The following is a 20213-nucleotide window of genomic DNA, read 5'->3' as shown; positions in this document are numbered from 1 at the left end:
CAAAAATACCAATCAAATAGGAAATGGATCAACAAATCCTACAAAAAATCAAGGTTAAACCTAACATACAGATGTAATCACATGCAAAAATTGAGAGCAAATGGCATTCACTAAGCATGGAAACAAAATTCAAGAACATGGCATAACATAGTGTGACACACATTGTCACACTCAACTTGACCACATCATATCTCTCTAACCAGGGACTCAAAATTAGCAAACTATATACCAAAATCATCAGGAAAGAGTCAATAATATGCATGTAAAATTTCACACATTTTGAATAAGGCATCAAGATTTCATGATCAATATGGCAAAACATATACACATGGCATACATGGTCAAAGGCAATAGGCAAAGTCAAAAAATCAGCCAGGCACAACTTTGACTATCATACCTAAAAAAAACTAGAGAGAATTTGGAGATGAACACAAAAATCCTCACTCAAATTGGATCATCCATGAATTAATTGTGATTTTTTGAAGTTAGGTGATGAAATGAAATATTTATTCAACAATTTAAATCAATTAAGTGGCGCGCAATGGCAAATTCGTAATTATGGGAAGCCAGGGGCGAAACGCCCCGTTTCACTAAAAGCGGTGGCATTGCGTGATTGGCTGATGCACGCGGTAAACAAAAATTTGAAACTGAAACGAAGAAACATGGATCAAAACGCGTCCTGAAGCTGTTCTTGAACGTGTTCATCAGTTCATCATTTCCAGAAAATCCACATGAACAAATTTGCACGAAAATTATCATGCCATATATGGTTGGAACCGGCATTCAACATAGATTACAAATATCACCATGAATTTGTCCAGAAATCAACACATAAAAAGATTCAATCAAGAATAGCTTTGACATACAAACTTTAGATCCAGATTTCTCCATGAATATTCAACGAAAACGCACGATTCAAGTTTCATTCTACTCTATGTTGAAGGATCTACCTAAACCACATGTCGATTGCAAGAATTAAAAGATTCGAATTCTGACCTTATGGATATGCAGCTGTTGGATTTGTGTGTTTCCAGGTCCAAAATGCCAAAACAGATGGTGCTTGATGATATAGAAGATGAATGAAGTAGCTCTTGTAGCTCAATTATGCACCAGGTAGAAGAATCCTCAATTTGCCATGGATGAGCAAGGTGATGACAACCACGAATTCTTCCAGCTTTGGCCACAATCGAGTTCAACAGATGTACAATTTCACCTGCAAATGAAGATACAAGCAAGAACAATGCAAAACACTGATGAAATTTGATGAAATTGGTGAAAAAAGTGTGAGAAAGTTTGAAGAAAATTGGGGAGAATTTTGTGAATTTTGGAGTTTGGATCTGAGAATTGTGAATTGTGATTAGGAGTTTCTGTTATGATTATGAATTTATACCATGTGTTAATCAACTTGTTAATCAAAATTAGGCAAATCTAAGTGAATTAGCAAAATGCACTTTCATGAGTTTTGGCCAAAATGCCCTTTTCAAGATGCAGCCAATGTAACAGTAGAAATGCAATGCAAACAAGTCATATTTGACATTTAGAATGTGTTGGAAAAGGTTTGAAGTGCAAATGCCATGTATTTCTCAAAATCACTTTTTTTTCCACAAAAATGCAAATTAATTCACTTGAAAAATGCCATTTTGATGTGTTGATTTTTAATGAAATGTAATGATGCAATGTGATAGTACATGTCAAATGTGACTTGCTCAAAAAAGAATCACCCAATTTGGCCTTTCCATTCAAAAGTTATGACACTTTGAATTTCAACATTTTCTGAAAATGATTTGATCATAACTTGCCAACCACACATGAGAAATGCATGTTCTTGGACTTTTGGGAAAGGTGAGAACAAGATCTTCAACTTTCATGTTGGACAAAATTCCATTTGAAGCTTGCATGATGATGTAAATTTGAGGAGAAGAACTTTCCATTTTTGGCAGTTTCCAATTACAAGTCACCTGCCATTTTAGGAAACTTTTGATCTGACTTTATTTTCTTCAACCTTGATCTTTGATATGTCAAATGAGACTTGTATGGACATGAATGAAGCCTTTCAAACCATCTCCTACCTTCAAATCCATAAAATCAGGCACAGTTGACCACAGTTGACTACAATTGACTTTTTAGGGTTTCAGCTGAAATTCAGCTTGACTGATGACTTCTGAGCATCCAATCTTTGACCAAACCACTTCACAATGATCACATAATCACATGAACTTGATAAACCAACCCTAGGGCTTTGCCTCAATGGAAATGCACTTGCTTGCTTGTTTGACTGATTCTCCTGACCAGTTGACCTAATTCTGTCTGTTGACTTGCACTTGGGGCAAGGACAATGCAATGTTATGCAATGGACTATGTTATGTTAATGACCTAATATAAGAATGTATGTACAATGGTAGGGTGCAAATTTGAGGTGCTACAGCTGCCCCTATTCAATCAACTGGGAACCCGAATGGATGAGAGCAACGGCTGTCAGACTTTCAGGGTAAACAGGGATTGAATACCAAGAACCGTAGAATTTGCACACTGCTGGGAATTTTTTTTGTTTTCTTTCTTCAGTGGATACAGTCACCTCCAGACATCGCAACGACAATGAATGGGAACAGAAATCACAACTAGATGCCAACGGACAACTAGGAAAAACTCGACGTTTACCAAGACCAACGGAGAGGTAACCAGACATCAACGGACGACAGATGAACTGGGAAGACTCGACCAGACGTCAACGGACGAAAGGGAGAAGCTCGACGTTTATCGACACCAACGGAGAAGGAGACCAGACATCAACGGACGACGGATGAACTGGGAAGACTCGACCAGACGTCAACGGACGAAAGGGAGAAGCTCGACGTTTATCGACACCAACGGAGAAGGAGACCAGACATCAACGGACGACGGATGAACTGGGAAGACTCGACCAGACGTCAACGGACGAAAGGGAGAAGCTCGACGTTTATCGACACCAACGGAGAAGGAGACCAGACATCAACGGACGACGGATGAATTGGGAGAAAGCAATACATCTAGATGTCAACGGACAACTAGGAAAAACTCGACGTTTATCGACACCAACGGAGAGGAGGAAACTTCACTAGGGAAGGAGTATAACAACCCGAAACCAAATAGGACGTCACCGACGACTCTACTGGGGATTCTGGCGGGGAATCAACCAGACATTAATGAATGACTGGAGAATAGGATGTACAATCAAACGTCAACGGACGAATGAGAAAAACTCAACGTTTACCGAAACCAACGGAGAGGTAACTCTGCATGGGGAAATATATCGCCAACAACCGTCAACAGACGATCGGGAAAAACTCGACGTTTATCGACACCAACGGAGAGGTAACTCTGAGGGGAATCATCTGGTACTACCAAATGATCTGTGGGGAATAAGCAACTATACGTCAATGGACGCATAGGAAAAACTCGACGTTTATCGACACCAACGGAGAGGAGGATACTCTGGGGAGAGAGAACACAACCAAATCATCAACGGATGATCGGGAAAAACTCGACGTTTATCGACACCAACGGAGATGAGGACTCTGAGGGGAATCATCTGGTACTACCAAATGATCTGTGGGGAATAAGCAACTATACGTCAACGGACGCATAGGAAAAACTCGACGTTTATCGACACCAACGGAGAGGAGGATACTCTGGGGAGAGAGAACACAACCAAATCATCAACGGATGATCGGGAAAAACTCGACGTTTATCGACACTAACGGAGAGGAGGAATGCTTCACTAGGGAAGGAGAACGGCGTTACGAACATCGAAAGATGATGTTTACCGACACCAAAGAAGACCAGACACTTACGCATGACTGGGAAAGCACCGAAAGATGGTGTTTACCGACACCAAGGAAGACCAGACACTTACGCATGACTGGGAAATCATCGAAAGATGGTGTTCACCGACACCAAAGAAGACCAGACACTTACGCATGACTGGGAAATCACCGAAAGATGGTGTTTACCGACACCAAGGAAACAACACACGCGGGTGCTGACAGGACGACATCTATATATGTCAGGGCCAGGCTACACACTTGCAGGGGATCTCACTGGGAATCAAGGTCACGACAGCGAGCAAACGGGAAGGAACACCAAGGATACCGGGTTGTAGGTATGAAACGGGTGACCGACCAAAGCGTGAATTGGTTTGTATTCTAAAACACTCATCATCCTGAAGAGGGCTAGAAAAGCAGTCTTGTTAAAGGATGGACATTCGATTCCGAACAAAGGAATACGAATCCTACTCTGCTGGAGAAAACAATCAAAAGATTGACCAAAGAGTGCATGAGATATATCATCTATAGCCGTCAAAACATAGACAATACACTCGCAAGGAAGATTATCCATAACCGGGTTGAGGTTGTTAGATGGATAAATCGACCGACATCATCCTGAAGAGAGCGAAAGCAAACTTGTTAAAGGATGGACATTCGATTCCACAAGGAATACGAATCTTACTTTGATGGTGAAAACAATCAAAAGAATGACCAAAGAGCGCATGAGGTATATTATCTATAGCCGTCAAAACGTAGATAATACCCTCGCATGGAAGATTATCCTAACCGGTTTGAGGTTGTTAGATGGATAAATCGACCGAAAAGAAAGGCATCGAGGTACCAGACTAGGTATGCAAAGATGACCAATCAAAAGGGGAAACCACAAACATTACCAGCAAACGGTGAATGAAAGAGGACCCGCTGGGGATAAAATTGCTTACTCGGAGCAAATATCCGACAGGTGAAAGGAATATCAATACCGAGACTGGATAATGATAACCACAAAGAGGGGATTACATCTACCGGTTTGTAGGTAGAAAACCACGGAAAAGTAACCGTCATCCACTAGGATGAGCACAAAGGGTTGACTCCACGAAGGGGAGAACAGAGGGTTCACATCTACCGGTTGACAAGTAGAAGACCACAAATATAGGACTTACAACTACCGGTTTGTAGGTAGAAGCCAACAAACAGTCTGCTGAGAGACAGAGTGAGAAAAAAGGATTTACAACTACCGGGTAGTAGGTAGAAGACCGCAAAATCCGCCAACAATCAGAATGAACCACAAAGGTTACCTCTGCTAGGGGATGAAAGTGGGATTTTACAACTACCGGTTTGTAGGTAGAAAACCACCAAGATAGGACTTACAACTACCAGTTAGCAGGTAGAAGCCCAAAAATTCCACTGAGGATAAGATGAATGAGTGTCGGTTAGTGAGCAACTATTCATTTATACCACAGGGAAGCACAAGAGACAGCCAAAAGGAAACCAATTCAGGATCGATCCAAAAAGGCAGACTGAATCAAGACTCCTCCTAATTGAGGAAAGAACTCAATAGGGAAAACCCATCCCGTTATGTAGGGAGGGAACAGAAACAACCGTCATCCACGAGGATACAACTCGTGGGGAGCGCAGAAGGAAATGACAGACAATTTCTGCTTAAGGGGTCGACTCTATATGGAGAGATCAGACACACCCACATCTGCTAGGAGAATCAATCCAAGCTTTCCAAATGCTACCAATTCTGGGGAGTAACACTGCTGGGGATACCCGCTCACTTGCGGAGTCACTTGTTGGGAAAACACCTTTCTACCTTGCTGGGGAACCCAATTCTGAAATCAATCCAACGGCGCGAGGCTAAGCTCCTTCCAACAACCTAATCTGGGTCACCACGGCTTAGGGCTAATGGATATGCTTGCAATGCAGATGCATAAGTTTTTTAACGCAATGCCCCATGAACATGAAAATGCTACGCACTACTGATGCAATATGTTATGCTTATCTAAATGATGAATGCATAAACACACGTCCCCTCTAGAGACAACACCGAGGAACTCCAGGAACTCTGTTGAAGATTTCGATATCACATCCATTTCCACCCTGCTGGGAAGAGACAAACCTCGCTGGGGAGACAGCTTCAGACTTGGAAAACAAACACAACTCCGCTGGGGGTATGGTGTACTTCAGGCTTGCTGAGGAGGCACCGATCTCGAATCTGCTAGGGAGATAACCCTCTCACACCCACTGGGGAAATACAACCTATTGGACACGGAACAACCTGTCGAGTCGCCGAACAGCGGCATCCATCATCCACCCACAATGTCGGCTTTCCACTTTTGAGAACTCCCAGACTCATCTGGACTTTTCTGATTCATCACCTTGTATTCCCAATTCCTCCGTGCCTCACGGAGATCGAACTTCTGGGATACATGCAAATCTTCCAGCCCTCGGACTTTGAAGAGTCTTCTTGATTACTCTCTAGGATCGTCGTCCTTCTTTCGTCGTCCTTTCACTGTTCGTCTATCCCTCTGCCCCTAGTTGGACTCTGTGGGGATCTTTTGTCAAAGGGCTTCATATCATAGCCTGCCAGCGAGTGAAGGTATCTAACAGCACCCGCACAAGAGATTGTTATATAAAAGCGTGCCCCAGGCGTGCCAACACTTCAACATCTGGGTCACTCAAACTTCCGAATAAGATTTTCAGACTTTCAATCTTATAAGCATGCATCGGAAGGGACCTCTTATGTTTCAAAATGCAAGTATTCTTATCAAAATGAACGGATGTTTTCGTAATCAAAGCGGTAATGAAAACAAAAACAAAACTATTTGACTGAACACGCATTTTACTGACTGAAAAAGATGGCTCACAAACCGAGCGACCCACAGGAAGCAATCCCTGAAAAGAGGTGATCGCGCACACAAAAGAAAAAATCTACCCTAATGGCAATGTGAAACCGTGATCTCATCGGGTTCCAACTCGGTTACGCCCCATATGTCCTCAAGACTTTCCGCACTTTCTGTTTTCTGAACCAGACGCTTCCGATCGATCTCTGTCGGAGATTAGCCGAGTCATCTAAAGCTCAAACGATCATGCTAGACGCAGTTGTTCGTTTCAATCCCTCTTTTGCCTGGACCGCCCTTTCGGGTTTCAGTCCACCGGGATACCCCTTTTTGCCCAAGTCGCCCTTGTGGGATTTTCGACTTGCCGGGTGTATAGTTCTTTTCTTTTATTATCCCTAACTTTTGCCCGAACCTTTTCTCTCTTTTTTTTTTGGTTCGCCGGGATGCCCTTTTTTGCCTGGACTCTTTTATTCTTTTTGTCCAGCAGGTCTCTTTCTACGAAGTATTTTCTAACTGCGTCCGCATTCACAGGGGATGGAAAATCCTCGCCACTCATGGTTGTCAGCAACAAGGCTTTGTCGGAGAAAGCCTTCTTGACCATGCTGGGGATTCATGACTGTATATCCACTTGCCCCACGATCGTCTTGAGGAAGAAGGATCCTTTTCAACACCACCTCTCTTCCATGGCACGCACGAGGTCGCACTTCTTAGTTAACAACACGCTTCATTTACTGGGTACAACTGCCCCATGACAAGTAACTGTCAGCCTCTTTTCGCAATCAGGCTCAACGCGTCATACTGATTCCTCATCCACTCATTCTTTTTCAAGTTTACGTCCAACGGGACCCCATGACGAAACCTGAGTCTCAAATGGTAGTACAACCTTCATCCCATATCTAAGTGAGAAAGGCGTTGCCCCAGTAGATGCACGTACCGAAGTACGACACACAGGATACCAACTTCGTACTCAGTCACCATCGTTGGTGCATCCAAATGTTATCGGGGAAGCACTAGCTCATTCACTTTAAATTCTCCCCATCAGACATCAGAATCCGTTCGGATTCAGGGTCAGGCCCCTCCTCCGGGATCGGTCACTCTCAATCTTTCGATTCGAGCACCTCGAGATATCCTCATCAGGGAATTCAGACTTCTTGGGTTGAGAATCATCAATGGGTTGTTGGGCGAGATAACCATACAATACCCTCCTCTTGGTTGCTTTCTGGGAGGTATACTGAATATCGTATTCAGTCGGCACCATTTGCCCTCTCGCAACCCGTCCGGTCCATGCTAACTTCTCAAGCACATACTCGATCAGATCCATCTTGGACATCCACAAAGTGGTATGAACCAGCATGCTGTCTCAGTCGGCGAGCAGCCTATGCCAAAGTACATCAAGTTTTCTCGAGCAGTGAGTGTATTGTTTCACAGTCGATAAACTTTTTGCTTAGGTAAATTGCATGCTCTTTTCGACAAGACTCGTCATGCTGACCCAATACACCTCATAGACCCCTTGAGGGTTGTCAAGTACCAGATTAACAATTGTTTCTCCCACGGAAAGTATCAGAATCAGAGGTTCCTGCAACTTATCTTTTTTCATTTTTCCATGCCCCTTGGCAGTCATCATTCCACCTGACCATTTGATCTCTTTTGTTTTCTTATTCGTTTTCGGTTTAGGCGTTTCTTGTATTGTTTTTTTTTTTTTTTTTTTTTTTTTAGGATCAACCTTGACTCCCCTTATCCGCTCACAAGCCTCGGCAACTTACCGGACAGCACTCCACAAGTGCACTGATTCAGACTCAACCTCAGTCTGAGTTGTCTCAACCCGGTCAAACGACGTGCCCCGGACTAACCAGATGCCCTTTTTCTGCTTGGGACTTTGTTATCATGTCATCAACATAGCATTTGATTCCATGATGAATCATATCATGACACAAAGTCACCATGGCTCTCTGATAAGTAGCACCGGCGTTCTGCTTCTCTAGAGGACAGTCTTCTTTCCATGGTAGCTTGTGCACAACGACACCGGTATCCGACCCTGGCATATCCTGACACGACCAGGTGAAGGTATCCACATGCTCTTTCAACAGGGCTACCATTCTGCTTTCGACTCGCCTCTGAAGCGGCCTCAACTTTCATTTCCCTTCTGACCTCGGCGGTGCCTGAAATATCAATCTTGAATCGCTCCTCATGCGGTTGAATCACCTTCTCCTCTTGTTTCAACAAGCTGGCTAATTCTAGCATATCACAATCTTCTTCGCCTTATTCTTCGGCATGATAGATCGGATTGTCGAAGTCATACAGAGGTGTAATCGAATTGTTATCGATGAGATCAGGATGGTAATCACTTTTGAGGTCGGAACCAAATGAATCAAAAGGAAAGAGAATAAAAACATTGCCATTTTTATTTTTATTTTTTTAAAACTGCAAAAAGTGAAAAAACAGGGAACACCGCTTTTAATCACAAAAACATCCATTTATTACTGATGCAAAATGTTGCACAATGAAACACATGAGATGGCCCTTACAATGGACCATTACGTTTCGGACAAAACGTATGGCTTTCATGCAAACAATATAAAACCAGAAATCCTACACCTCAGGATGAGTGACAGTGGTGATTTTGGAGGCCTTCCAGTTGCCTGGTACGCACGACTTTATCCACAACTCGAGCTCGCGGTCACGGTCGGTCTCTTCACTCACTGAACAAGCATGATCAGAATCCAACATTCCTGCACTGACAAAGATGTACGGCGGACGACGTCCTCTGTTTGGTCTAGACGACCCTTGATCTGGATAACCAATCCCGAACATGTCTGCCTTTACCACTATGTCAATGATCCTGCCCCAGCCTTGGGCCTCTTGGTTCTTCACCACCTCCAAAGCTTGTTTATAAGAAGAAATGGACAACTTCTTCTCCTTCTCAGTAACAACAATATTCTCCACCTTGACGGTTTCGATTGCTTGACTGGGTGTTTCAACTTTTCCACTGTCCATTTCTACTTCCTTCATCTTCTGGGTCATATTCCCCATCAGTACACACCCCTCGGTGGCAACGGCCGCACAACAATTATCAACAACAGGGAAAGCTCCATCCTGTACCAGAGGTTTTGGGACCACAGCCATTGGAACCTTTAGCTGACCCTTTTCAGTCACCTCTATCCCTCTCTTGGCCTTTTTCATCATCTTCATCTTTACAGGACCCTGCCTGGGTACAGGGTTGACATCCCCCTTCATTATCTGTGCCAAGCTGATGGTCTTAGAGTCCACCATGTCCTGGACGACATGCTTAAAAGCTCTACAGCCCTCAATACTGTGTCCGGGCATCTCAGAATGGAACTCGCAACTGGCATTCTCATCATAGTGTGCAGGCCTCTCCTGCCGTTCTATGGGAATCAATATCCTCGGTCGGACTAACCCCAAATCCCTCAACCTTTGGAACAGAAGGGTATAAGTCACAGGCGGCTCTTCAAACTGACGATCCTCCTTTTTCTTCTTCACCTGGCTCTTAGCTCTCGGTGCCTTCTGTTGAGGTGGTGGTTGTTGCTGCGGTACAGGTGGATTACCAACAAGAGTGGTTACAGTGGCATCATAAGGGTGATAACGGTCCTTACCGCGTTCCCTTTTTACCGGCATACCAACTGACTCAACCTCCTTCTTGAACGGACCACTGTCAGAGGGTTTCTTGGCTACAGTGCCAGAGGGTTTGTTCACTTCGGAGGACGGAGCCTTCCCCTGAACTTTCTCCATTATCAGCCACTTCTCAATCTTGTCCAATCTCTCAGACATGGCTTTCTGCCCCAAGGCAAGCCCTTGCACAACACCGAGCAACTCTCTCATCATCTTTTTCAGTTCGAGGATGTCGGCGTTGGGAGGATCCATCAGTTTGGATTTGTGGCCCCTAGCAGGATATCTGAACCGACGAGCTATGCGCACCGGTTGGATAGTGACACCTACAAAACAGCAAATGGGTTAGTATGACTCACACATGCAATGTCTATCCGTACCAGGAATATTCCGTCCTTTGATTCTAGCATCACTGAGACAGATAATTTTTCATCAATAACAATCTGACATCTGGATGTCTCTCAACCAGAATCTCAATCAACAATGGACCCTGAGTACGGATCGACATGGGTTGAATGCAGATGAATGCAAAATGGGATGATGCAAATGCATGAATGCAGGTCACTGGGCCACCAAGTCATCTGAAGACCCATTCTCTGAACCAGTCACAGTCATCTGTGGGACTAAGTCACCATAAATCCGACTTGGGGAGTTCCGAAATAAACGGAACCGGAGATTACATCTCTATCATCACAGGAACATCCACTGAACGGATGACAACTAGGTCCTCTGAACCAGTACTCTCAAATTCAACCCGGGGATCCGAAATAAACGGAATCCGCTGATAAACCACGGACAGAACTCCGGCGTCCCAGAAATAAATGTCCATAATTCACAGTCACCATCAGTACCCAGAGTCACCAACAAGTCACCATCAAGTGAGCAACACTACCTGTAAAACTGATCATTCCCTCCCCACTCACGGGTGTCATCTAGGCCAGGGTAAGGTCGAGAGAAACGCAGCATAAATAACCTTTCGCAGAATACCATCATATACACACCCGAAGTATGTAACGATAATATCCCACCAGGGTCTGAACTGCTCGTGATATCAATGTTCTGCTAAGTGGCGCATACCACCCGCTTCCCATGAATCACTCTATTCCTAGGTTTCCTAGATTTCACTCATAGCCTGGGTATTGGGCCTTTTACCTCGAGTAACTCCCACCCCAAACAGAGAGAACACAGCACAACCAGCAGATGAATATGAATGAATGCAAACATTAATGCACACATAAATGCAAGCAATAAATAATGAATGCAATAAATAAAGCAGCAAACAGCAACCAAAACCCTAACCTAGAGAGCGCTAGGAGAGACTCGCTTAGGGAAGATGGACCAGCAAAAGGTCAACTTCTCTTTGTCCCCAGCAGAGTCGCCAGCTGTCGCATTACGCGAAAAACCGGCGGGAAAACAAGAACAACAGAGCCGCCACCGTGCGTTATTTATCCAAAAAGCGGGAAAGGAAACGCTCAGAGTAAACCTGGAAAAAGCATGGTCTCGCGACCAAAGAGAATGGGATCGGGAGTCGGTTATGCGAAGGGAAGGTATTAGCACCCCTACGCATCCGTCGTACTCGACGGGATCCACGCACAATAGGAAGGAAAATGGTTGCTAAAACACTGCTCACAGACAAACAAATACTGGCTGAAAGAGACACAAGAAAACAAACAAGACTGACTCGGCAGGACATCGCATCCTGGGCCTACTTAGCCTATCAAGCATAGACATCAGAGTCAAAGTAGTTCGGACTGGGGAAACGACACATGCTCGCTAGGATATCGCATCCTATGCATACGTATCTCCTTTGGACGAAGGAGAATCAGAGCATTCGTAGCTCGGCTAACACGCGCACAAAACCACACAAACACGGGCAAACATGGAACCCGAATGCCAATCGCTGGACTTACATCAGCTTCCGAACCAAACACACGCACACTGGAACCCGAATGCCACTCGATGGACTTACATCAGCTTCCAAGCACACAACAAGACAAAACAAAGACACAGGCGCCCGGAGAGATCTGCTCACCTCCTGCCTACGTACCTCATCTGGTATGAGGATCAGGGCGACGTAGTTCCCCTACGGAGGGATACAGGACTAGCCTAACCAGATAACAGAGGGAGACACAACTAGGGAGACTAACTCGAGCCTAGATGTTATCATGCAAAATCATCCCTAAGTCAAGGTTTCTAGCTAACTTGCACAGGAAGCAAGCCTATCCTAAAGCACAAGCAATAGCAAACAATCACAAACAGCACACACTATATGCACACAAGTGAGGCTCAAACAAGGGTGGGGCTGCAAGAGCAAGCCAACTGTACAGGGTGAGTTTTGCTCTTAACCTTGACATTGAGAGCCAAGGTGAAGCTGAGGAAAGGTGGGTGAAGATAAGACTTCACAGCTCTTATCCCTGGCCAGGGAGAGCTTCAGACAAAGGAGCGTGGGTTCAGAATGTGGGAACCCTTCTACACTCAAGACACGGACTCAACTGTACAACTGTACAAGATCTTGGGTTACTGTCCTCAATGCATCAACACAGTGGTGTGAGCAGAGGGACGACTCAACAAGAATAGCAGGGGATGGATTGCACATCCCTTGTGTTCTGCCAATTGCCTTATCAAAAGGTCTTTACCTGCTTGGGGACAAAAATAAACAAGCACAAACATTGCCTCTTAAGGAGGACTTCAGACAGGTGCCTGGCCAAGTAACAGGCCAGGTCTTCCAGACTACATGGAGACAAGAGATTCTACCTCAATGCTAATGCTTAGCAAGCAAAGCAATGCAAGTTCTTAAAAGAACTGAGCAACTAAGGGTACCTGAAATCAATCAAATATAATCAGCATCCCAATCACAAAGTCAAAACCAACAAGATAAGAATCAACAATGTACAATCAAACAATGCAATGTGCAAAGCACAATCAACTCAAGTGAGCCAAGGCATCCTACAAAATAAACCAAGTTAGTCCATAATAAGTACATAAACCAAACTCAATCAACTTGAATTAATCTCCTTAAAGCAAATGCTTCTTCAACCTGAAAATCACATTCAAACATGAGAAACAAGACCACTAGGGCAAACCTAGGGTCAAAAGGAGGTAAAAAAATTAAAACAGCAAGTGAAAAATGATCAAAACCAAGATAAATCAAGTAAGAATAGAATCCAATTGGCCTCACATCAAAACTATGCACCAAATCCATTTCACATACAAAACATGTCAAACTAGGCAAGATTGAAACACATTAGAGCAACCAGAATGATCACAATCAAACCAATACCAAAACAGCTCAATAAATTCCACAAAAATTCAAGTCTAAACAGAACACATTCAATGAGCATCACATCAAATTTCATGCCATTTGTACAAGAGGAAGTAGGGAAATTAAATTCATGAAGTCATGGTATGCAAAAACAAACCCAAACTAGGTCACAAAAGGTGCATCAACTTCAAGCAAATGTAAAACAGTGGAAACAAATGATAAATGGATGGGACCAAAGCCAAAATGAAGTTAAACATGTTAATAACCACTCCACCAAATTTCATCTTCATATGATAAGGAATGAGAATTTTACAAGGCATGTAAGTCGATCACTCAAGAAAAACCCTAAAATGACTAAACAGCAAACAAAAATACCAATCAAATAGGAAATGGATCAACAAATCCTACAAAAAATCAAGGTTAAACCTAACATACAGATGTAATCACATGCAAAAATTGAGAGCAAATGGCATTCACTAAGCATGGAAACAAAATTCAAGAACATGGCGTAACATAGTGTGACACACATTGTCACACTCAACTTGACCACATCATATCTCTCTAACCAGGGACTCAAAATTAGCAAACTATATACCAAAATCATCAGGAAAGAGTCAAGAATATGCATGTAAAATTTCACACATTTTGAATAAGGCATCAAGATTTCATGATCAATATGGCAAAACATAAAGGCAATAGGCAAAGTCAAAAAATCAGCCAGGCACAACTTTGACTATCATACCTAAAAAAAACTAGAGAGAATTTGGAGATGAACACAAAAATCCTCACTCAAATTGGATCATCCATGAATTAATTGTGATTTTTTGAAGTTAGGTGATGAAATGAAATATTTATTCAACAATTTAAATCAATTAAGTGGCGCGCAATGGCAAATTCGTAATTATGGGAAGCCAGGGGCGAAACGCCCCGTTTCACTAAAAGCGGTGGCATTGCGTGATTGGCTGATGCACGCGGTAAACAAAAATTTGAAACTGAAACGAAGAAACATGGATCAAAACGCGTCCTGAAGCTGTTCTTGAATGTGTTCATCAGTTCATCATTTCCAGAAAATCCACATGAACAAATTTGCACGAAAATTATCATGCCATATATGGTTGGAACCGACATTCAACATAGATTACAAATATCACCATGAATTTGTCCAGAAATCAACACATAAAAAGATTCAATCAAGAATAACTTTGACATACAAACTTTAGATCCAGATTTCTCCATGAATATTCAACGAAAACGCACGATTCAAGTTTCATTCTACTCTATGTTGAAGGATCTACCTAAACCACATGTCAATTGCAAGAATTAAAAGATTCGAATTCTGACCTTATGGATATGCAGCTGTTGGATTTGTGTGTTTCCAGGTCCAAAATGCCAAAACAGATGGTGCTTGATGATATAGAAGATGAATGAAGTAGCTCTTGTAGCTCAATTATGCACCAGGTAGAAGAATCCTCAATTTGCCATGGATGAGCAAGGTGATGACAGCGACGAATTCTTCCAGCTTTGGCCACAATCGAGTTCAACAGATGTACAATTTCACCTGCAAATGAAGATACAAGCAAGAACAATGCAAAACACTGATGAAATTTGATGAAATTGGTGAAAAAAGTGTGAGAAAGTTTGAAGAAAATTGGAGAGAATTTTGTGAATTTTGGAGTTTGGATCTGAGAATTGTGAATTGTGATTAGGAGTTTCTGTTATGATTATGAATTTATACCATGTGTTAATCAACTTGTTAATCAAAATTAGGCAAATCTAAGTGAATTAGCAAAATGCACTTTCATGAGTTTTGGCCAAAATGCCCTTTTCAAGATGCAGCCAATGTAACAGTAGAAATGCAATGCAAACAAGTCATATTTGACATTTAGAATGTGTTGGAAAAGGTTTGAAGTGCAAATGTCATGTATTTCTCAAAATCACTTTTTTTTCCACAAAAATGCAAATTAGTTCACTTGAAAAATGCCATTTTGATGTGTTGATTTTTAATGAAATGTAATGATGCAATGTGATAGTACATGTCAAATGTGACTTGCTCAAAAAAGAATCACCCAATTTGGCCTTTCCATTCAAAAGTTATGGCACTTTGAATTTCAACATTTTCTGAAAATGATTTGATCATAACTTGCCAACCACACATGAGAAATGCATGTTCTTGGACTTTTTGGAAAGGTGAGAACAAGATCTTCAACTTTCATGTTGGACAAAATTCCATTTGAAGCTTGCATGATGATGTAAATTTGAGGAGAAGAACTTTCCATTTTTGGCAGTTTCCAATTACAGGTCACCTGCCATTTTAGGAAACTTTTGATCTGACTTTATTTTCTTCAACCTTGATCTTTGATATGTCAAATGAGACTTGTATGGACATGAATGAAGCCTTTCAAACCATCTCCCACCTTCAAATCCATAAAATCAGGCACAGTTGACCACAGTTGACTACAGTTGACTTTTTAGGGTTTCAGCTGAAATTCAGCTTGACTGATGACTTATGAGCATCCAATCTTTGGCCAAACCACTTCACAATGATCACATAATCACATGAACTTGATAAACCAACCCTAGGGCTTTGCCTCAATGGAAATGCACTTGCTTGCTTGTTTGACTGATTCTCCTGACCAGTTGACCTAATTCTGTCTGTTGACTTGCACTTGGGGCAAGGACAATGCAATGTTATGCAATGGACTATGTTATGTTAATGACCTAATATGAGAATGTATGTACAATGGTAGGGTGCAAATTTGAGGTGCTACAATCGTTAAAGGTGATAGTCTATCCATAATTATCCCAGAAGAAGAATACAAAGCACGTCTTTAAGACTGTAAGAACAATCTTCACGGTATAATTCTTTGGCTAAAGGGTGCAACCCCTCTTACCGTCTTCCCTCTCCACTCGAAGCTTTCAACAATTTGGTCGAATGTAAAAAACCGAGGAGTTCTTTCCCTCAGTAAGGGCTACTATGAATTCACATTCTCTTGCATGGAGGATATGAGAAGGGTAAGGGCTTCGGGTTCTTTGAATATAAACCCAGATTCTTTGAAATCGTTTACTTGGACCAGAGATTTTAATCCATCCTCCCAACAAAACACCTCCACAAATATTTGGGTAAGATTCTTTGGTCTTTGGAAGGAATATTGGCGGCAAAGAATTATGTTTTCCATAGCCAGCAGCGTCAACACCCCCAATTTTATCGATGCAACTTATTCTAAATCGAGAGTTGATTACACCTTCGGTCAATATGTTTGAGTCTTAGTAGATATGGATCTTTAGCATCCTCTTAAGCAAGTTATTGAACAAGACTCAACAGAAATCAACTTTTGCTTAGAAGGCCAATTTTGTTTCCTGAAAAGAAGATATGGTTAATGTGTGGAAGGCTATAGATAGGTGAAGTTCTTCTCGGATCTTTGGAAATTATCACCACTCAAGGAATTGGCAGGATCAAGGGATTGATAGCTACACACGAAGGCTTGGAGCACAATTGGTGTTAATGGAAGGTTCAAGAAATATATCCGAGTAAAGATTACGTAGAAGAGTTTGGTAAGTTTGCTAGATACAGGTCAAGATCCAAATTAGAAGATTTATTTTCTCAGCTATAAATTGTGTATTGGTGATTGTATGAATTTTTGGAAATATTTTTCAAATAACAAGGAACTATGCAGGTTCCAATGGGAAACCATTGAAGAGTGCACGTAGGCCAAGAGAGAACGAACACCGAAGTATTATAAATCTCGATGTCATCTCTCTAACTCTACTCTTGCATTTATATTCGTAGTGATTGCATGCTAGGTTTTTCAATTTCGTCGTATTATATTGTTTTGTTCTTGATAACGATTAATTATGTAAAGCTTAGGTTTTGTTGAAATTGGACAACTAGTCAAACTAGTATTGTGATTGATAAATCTGAAAACTAATTGAATTTAGTAATCCATATAGAATCAATTGTGTACACTTATTGCGACTAAACAACTTGAAGCAACTCATACCAAACTTTTAGTTGTTTGTAATCTTGAATAGTTATTAAACGAACAGTGTGTTTGCTTGATCATAATCGATTGTATAATTTTCATTTTCACTTCCAACCTTCCGCTCGCAACTCATTTTTGCAAACACTCTGATTTTGGAAAACGGAAGTTGCATTTTTAAATTTGGGTATATTCACCCCCCTCTAGACAATTTTTTAAATTTCATATTCACATCCAACAATTGGCATCAAGAGTTGGTCTTTTGATTGTGTCAAATGTACATCCAAAAGTTTGTGAACATGTCAGAAGATAACGATCCTAAGGGAGCGTATAATAGAGCACCCGTTTTCAAAGGAGAAAATGATATATATTGGAAATTGATCATGTATGTACACTTGTTATCGGTTGACAAAAATCTACGGTGTGCCGTCACCGAGGGGCTATATATTCCCAAGGGCGATAATAGCGTTGTTAAACAACCTAAAGACTGGACTGATGATGAAACCAAAAAGGCTTCATATGATTTGAAAGCGAAGAATATAATTATTTTAGCAATAAGTGCTAAAGCGTTCTATTCGATTTCACATCATACAAGTACTAAAGGTATATGGGATGCTCTCCAAACTCTCTATGAGGGAACAAAGGGTGTAAAGGATTCTAAAATTAATATGTTTACAGAGGAGTTTAAACTATTTCGTACGAAACCCGGAGAATTCGTGGATTCCATGCAAACAAGATTCCTTTATTTGATCAACAAACTGCGAGACTTAGGTAAAATATTTTCCAATAAAGATTGTACTAACAAAATATTGGGATCCATGTGCAGGGAGTGACAACCAAAAGTCATCGCAATAAAATAAACAAATGATCTTAGTACTTTGGATATTACAAAACTATTTGGAAAGTTAGTCGAGCATGAGAATGAGTTGAAACTACTCGCTAATAGCAAAGTAAATTCGAAGAAGAATGAGAAAGGGAAAGAAGAGAAGCGAGATCTTTCTTTGAAAGCTTCATCTTCCAAAGTGAATAAGTCAAAGGAAGAAAGTGACGATTCTGACGAAGAAGCTTCCAAAAAGGAAGAAATGGATTTATTCGTCAGACGCTGCAATAGATCTCTTAAGAGAAACAAGCTCAAGCATACTGATAAATGTCTAGTTAATTTCAGAAATACTCATCCACCAAAGAAGGATCACAAGAAACAGGATGATGAGATCACATGCTATGAATGCGGTAAATTGGTACACTATAGAACTACATGTACAAATCCCACCAAACATCATAAAAGAAAAGACAAGGCTTCCTACAAGACGAAAGGAAAATCTTCCAAAAGTCGTAGAGCCTACATCGCGTGGGAAAAAGAGGTAGAGAGTTTCTCCTCAGACTCCTGCTCGAGTTCAGATGATGAGTGTGCCAAATTTTTCTTGATGGCACGAAAGAAAAATGGAACTTCAAAGGTATATAATTCTGAATCTGAAAATGAGTATACTTATGGTGAATTGTCTAGTGCATTTAATGCCATGTGTGCTGATTCTATTAAAGCGTTTAAGAACATTGCTCTCCAAAAAGAAATTATTGATACACTTGAACATGATATAAATAATCTTAATCGTGCTTTAAAATGTTTAAAGGAAGTTCATACTTCTCATATGGAAGATCGTTGTATTGTTTTGGATACTTTAGCTGAAAAGATAGAGGTTGTGGAATGTGTTAATTGTCCAATTTTAAAAACTAAAATTGAAACTCTTAGAGGATATTTGACACATGCTACCACATTTTCTAATACTTGTTATAGTTTTTCAAGTGAAAGAAGGAAGGTTTTTAAGAAAAATCCCCATCTCACTAGGAGAAATAGAAGGAGTGTTTCATCTAAAGCTATTTGTCATTATTGTGGAGATAAGAGTCACATTAGGCCTTTTTGTCATGTTAGGAAGATTGAAGTTCCCAATGGTAAAATAACATCGATACCGAAATGTAACTCAAATAACCCTGAAGAACCCACTAGTTAGGGACCTAAATCACCTCCTTGATTTGTCGTAGGAACATCTTACCTCCGCAAAAAGATTGTGGTTTCTAGATAGTGGATGTTCATCAAGTTCGGTGAGAAGGAAAATGGTCACGTCACCTATGGAGACAATAATAAAGGTGAAATTCTTGGTGAAGGTGTTGTGAACAATCCATCCACAATTACCATTGAAAGTGTGTTGGTAGTAAAAGGGCTTAAACACAACTTGCTAAGTATTAGTCAACTATGTGACAAAGGGTATTCGGTTTCATTCGATAATCTTAGTTGTATAATTGAACATAAAACTAGCAACAACCTTATGTTTAAGAGTCCTAGGATTCAAAACATTTATATGTTTCATCTAGATGATGTCTCAATGCATGAGATTAAGTATTTAGTAGCTAAAAATGAGTATTTTTGGTTATGGCATAGACGCATAAGCCATGTGCATTTTGACTTGCTAAATAAGATAACATCCAAAAATCTAGTAGTTGGTCTTCCAAAAATGAAGTTTTTAAAAGACAAATTATGTGATGCTTGTCAAATGGAAAAACAAACAAGACTGTCGTTTAAACTAAAGAAGGTTATTTGACATCAAAATCTATTGAGCTTTTCCATTTAGACTTGTTTGGCCATTCGCAGACAAGAAGTCTAGGTGGGAACTATTACAGATTTGTGATTGTTGACGACTACTCTAGACTTACG

General features: G+C 41.2%; 1 protein-coding gene across 1 annotated transcript; it reads left to right on the top strand.

The window, feature by feature from the left end:
* The first annotated feature begins 17805 nt into the window (after nt 1-17805).
* Nucleotides 17806-19512, top strand: LOC127078519 (uncharacterized). The gene is made up of 2 exons (XM_051018967.1): nt 17806-18277; nt 18416-19512. The coding sequence occupies exons 1-2, from the start codon at nt 17806-17808 to the stop codon at nt 19510-19512; spliced, it is 1569 nt and encodes a 522-aa protein (XP_050874924.1).
* The last annotated feature ends 701 nt before the right edge of the window (nt 19513-20213 follow it).

The sequence above is a fragment of the Lathyrus oleraceus genome, chromosome 5 (genome assembly GCF_024323335.1).
Source record: "Lathyrus oleraceus cultivar Zhongwan6 chromosome 5, CAAS_Psat_ZW6_1.0, whole genome shotgun sequence".
NCBI classification, from domain to species: Eukaryota; Viridiplantae; Streptophyta; class Magnoliopsida; order Fabales; family Fabaceae; genus Lathyrus; species Lathyrus oleraceus.
The sequence above is the reverse complement of the archived record's forward strand: the minus strand, read 5'-3'. Positions and strand labels throughout refer to the sequence as shown.